Source organism: Poecilia reticulata, linkage group LG7 (assembly GCF_000633615.1).
Source record: "Poecilia reticulata strain Guanapo linkage group LG7, Guppy_female_1.0+MT, whole genome shotgun sequence".
In the NCBI taxonomy this organism is placed as follows: Eukaryota; Metazoa; Chordata; class Actinopteri; order Cyprinodontiformes; family Poeciliidae; genus Poecilia; species Poecilia reticulata.
In genome coordinates, this window is record NC_024337.1 from 152753 (window position 1) to 157087 (window position 4335).

At 35.2% G+C, this 4335-nt stretch overlaps 1 protein-coding gene across 4 annotated transcripts in view; it reads left to right on the forward strand.

The window, feature by feature from the left end:
- Positions 1-4335, forward strand: part of LOC103466859 (calcitonin gene-related peptide type 1 receptor-like) — an 83660-nt gene that overhangs the window by 74054 nt on the left and 5271 nt on the right. For all 4 annotated transcript variants that reach the window (XM_008412736.2, XM_008412737.1, XM_008412738.1 and 1 more), the window contains exons 9-11: positions 771-831; positions 1917-1983; positions 2544-2759. In XM_008412736.2, coding sequence (XP_008410958.1) covers positions 771-831; positions 1917-1983; positions 2544-2759 — 344 coding nt within the window. The remainder of the gene's footprint in view (positions 1-770; positions 832-1916; positions 1984-2543; positions 2760-4335) is intronic.

Genomic DNA, 4335 nt, shown 5'->3' on the forward strand with positions numbered 1-4335 from the left:
TATGTACAGAACAAAGTATTCAATGAGAATATTTCATTAATTCAGATCTAGGATGTGTTATTTGAGTGTTCCCTTTATTTTTTTGAGCAGTGTATATATATATATATATTTTTTTTAGGGTTATATATATTGTTTTTTGTGTCATAGTACCCCCAAGATTTAAAACTACTTTCACCCCTGATCAAGAGCATACATTTTCAACATAATTCAGCACAAAGATGTAACTTTGCTGGTCGAGTATGCCTCTCCTTGTATGTGTCTCTTCAGATGAGGCTCTCTGGTTCTACACTTACCAGTTTCTCCTTCATGTGACTGTTGCTTTTTAAATGCTGGGGCTATGTTATTGAGCTGAATAAAAAGCAATGTGTTTGTCCTTTTAACCAGCTTTTGGAATCAATGCACATGGAAATCGACTTCATTTATCTGATTTATTTGATTTGTTTAACTYAGTTTAAACAACTGTTTCTCACTTGTRTAATTGCCAAAATAGAAACTGAGACACTAATTTATAGAACAGTAAAGTGAATGTTTTGAAGGCTCAGTGTTTCYTCCTCACTTTTTATTCTACATTTTATTCTACATTAAGCTTTATTCTACATTATTCTTTAATGTAGAATGTTTATTCTACATTATTCTTTAATGTAGAATAAAGCTAACTCAGGTTAGCTTTATTCTACATTAAGCTAACCTGAGTTAGTAACTTCCAGCATCTTCTACAGGGATTGGTGGGATGATATTTCTTATGTTTGTGGGTTTTTTTATGTTCATAGTTTTTCCCATCTTTCCTGCCATTACATATGCTGTTGCTCGTGGATTCTACTTTAATGACACGTGAGTGTACTTCTCTTCCTGTGGTTTGTTTTATTGTATTTACTGAATTWTGATCAACCTGAATTTATCCTCCTGGTTGTATTTAGGCCATCTCACTAGGTTTTTCAAAATAAATCTCACAAATAGTTTTGACAGATATCATTCTAATAAATGTTGGGTGCCGCGTGCTTGCTGGTTTGTTTTTTATTCATTTTTATTTATTTATTAAAGCTTACATCTAATCAAACAGAAATGCTCCTTTTAATAACAGCTAAAGTTAATCATTGGTATAGAATGTAACCTCTACTTTAATAACTACAATAGTAAAAAATTAATAAAATTATGATCATGATTTTACTCAATCATGACCATGATGAGGATGGCCAACCCTGATYATACTCTTCATGAGACCGTCTTTAGAAAATAAAGTGTCTTCAGTCAGAGGCTTCTTCAGATTATCTGTAATACAGACTGCTACAGGAGATCTTTTCTGCCAACAACCATCATCATCTACAATAATTCTGAAGAATCTGAATTACACTGAACAAAAATATAAACGCTCAATGTCAAATATTGTTGCCACTACTGCAAATCAACCTCATCCTTGTCGGCCACATGTGACCACTCCAGCACAAGATCGCTGGATTTGACCAGCAATACACACAGCTGATAAATTGGTCCGCACAACAGATGCATCACATCTCAGACTGTTCGTAATGAGAAGCCAACCTGCATGCTCTGCAAATTCCTCAACCTGACCTCTATCATGTTCAAAGGATTGTCAATCCGCTACAAATGGCCATACCGAGATGATAGCAATGCYGATATGAAGATCAGTAATTGCTAAAAGTATACTTTGAGTTTATCTATATATTGCATAACCCAAATGTTCATAAAACTCTTATATTTGACATGGGGCATTTATGTTTTCGTTCAGTGTAATAAGAGTTACAACAACATTAATCTCCTTGTGAGAGCAATTAAATATTTTTGTATTTGTATTAATTGGGTTCTACAGCCCGTATGTGAGCTGACGGAATGGCCTTTTCTGTAAACGTATCAAAGCTGCTGAGCTTCACCTAAAATGCTAGCTCTATTTYTTCCAGGTGTTGGATCAGTTCAGACTCCCACCTCGTCTACATCATTCATGGGCCCATTCATGCTGCACTCTTTGTAAGTAGTTATCAGTGTTTTTTCTGCATATTATCAAGCATTTCCTTTACTTGTTTGATCATAAACACTGGTCAGAAAGTGTTGGAGCTATGCGACTTTTGTTTGAAATTGATGGAAAATTATTTGGGCATTTCAATAGATTTTCTATTTTTTCCAAATCAAAAGAATTCAATGAAACAAAGGCCAGACATCATCTGGACCACTGGGCTTAATGCAGCTTGACTTTTACTGAAGCGATATTGTGTTTTGATGGATTAATATTTATTATGTAAACCCAGGGCCATGTACTAATGTCTGGAAAGGTTGACTGCTGAAGGGATTTAAAAACAACAAGGACTTCTGTACTATTTCTGACACCAGAGCTGTACGAAGTTTTCTTGTCCATTAACTGGTGTGTTGACCTTCTGGCCTGTTATTTGTTCAATTAGCAGATGTTTGGGAGAAATTTCTACAAGAATGGACATAATCCAACAGAGGTTGTTCCTCTACAATGAATGCCTGCAGTTCCACTTGTATCTTTCTGTCGTTTCACTTGTATTGTCTTCCGTCCATCCAATCAGGTAAACCTTTTCTTTCTCCTGAACGTCATCCGAGTCCTCATCACCAAGCTGAGGAAGACGCACTGCGCTGAGTCTACTGCCTACATGAAGGCGGTGAGGGCCACGCTCACCCTGATCCCTCTGCTGGGAGTCCAGCACATCCTCTTTCCCTGGATCCCAGACATATATGACAAGCAAGTCATTCAGATCTTTGTGTCTGTCCTTTCCAACTTCCAGGTACACATGTGTGATTTTTTTAAGCTACTTTCCAGAGTTACAATTTCTTGCAAACGTATTCAAATCTCATCAACCTTTTCATATTTTGTTGCCTTATGTTTGCAAACTTTAGTGTCTCGTGAGGGGATTTACAGGATCCCCTCACGAGAGGGGATCTGGTGAGGGGACATACCATGACTGATATGTCAATAAATCAGTCATGGTCAATAAAATTTGGGGGTTTTTTTTGACAAAAAAATAATTAAAAACATTTAATGTCAAAGTGGAAACTAATTTCTGGGGGAAAAAACAATTAATTCCAGATTTCCAGGACTGATAAAGACAGATCCACACAGACTCTGTCAAAGGTGCATCAACTAAGCACTGATTTGAAGGGGGTGAATTTTTATCCAATCACTAAATGTTACATTTTAAATAACAATTAAATAAATGTTTTTATTTAATTGTCATTATTTTGTAGAAAGGGTTTTTATTTCATTTTTTGGTCAAAATGGCAAATTTTGTTGATTATGACTAATCAGTCATAATATAAATAAATCATATAAATTTATAAAAGCAATAAAATAAAATATTAAAAGAGGCTGCATATAATAAACAAAGAAAAATAAAGCATCTTTATGAAATAGAAGGAAAACAATAAATGATTTTCAAAATAGGGATATGCAGTGACACGTCTGATATCATCATTGCCAGGGACTCAACTTTGACCTTTTTGAGGTCAATTATATGTGGACCGCATCATTTAGGTATAAGCAAACAGCTGTGAAATACGGAAATACCCACTATAGTAATTTTTTATACCATTGGTTGGCACCCCATCTAGCACAGCACCCCTATAGCACATCATGCATATCCACTTTTTGTGCCATTGATCATTGCCTTGCAGCAAAAAGGACTCTTTCTACAGGGATTTTGAGACATRCCTGCAGGAATAAATGGACAAATGAGRACAGAATTGGACTTTTGTCAGAATCCAGATCTGTTTACAGACAGTGTGTCCACAGACTGAGTTTGATCTATTTTATGATGCAGAATCCCAAGTCTGGTGGAGACATTCCCAAAAGGAGGCTAAATACAAATATACATAAATCCAAAAAAAATATGTTAAAGTTTGAGGCTGTAATACAAGCCACTGTAGTAAAAAAAGTATAAGGTTTTTAAAAGGTCTACGCTAAAATCCTCCGTTTATTTTTATTGCACAAGTAATCACTTAACTTCCTTAAACAAAAATAAATGTACCAGTAACGTTCATCAAGTAACTTATCTTAATCTAATCTGTATAAAATCCTTTGCATGTAAACGACCGAACAAAACATAACATTTCCCTGAGTTTGTTAATCTGTAGAAAACTACACCAAACATGTTTAATGTACAAACCAGATTCCAAAAAAGTTGGGACACTAAACAAATTGTGAATGCAATGATGTGGAGGTGCCAACATCTAATATTTTATTCAGAATAGAACACAAATCACAGATCAAAAGTTTAAATTGAGAGAATGTATCATTTTAAGGGAAAAATAGGGACACGGTCGAACGCCTTCTCCAAGTCCACAAAACACATGTAGACTGGTTGG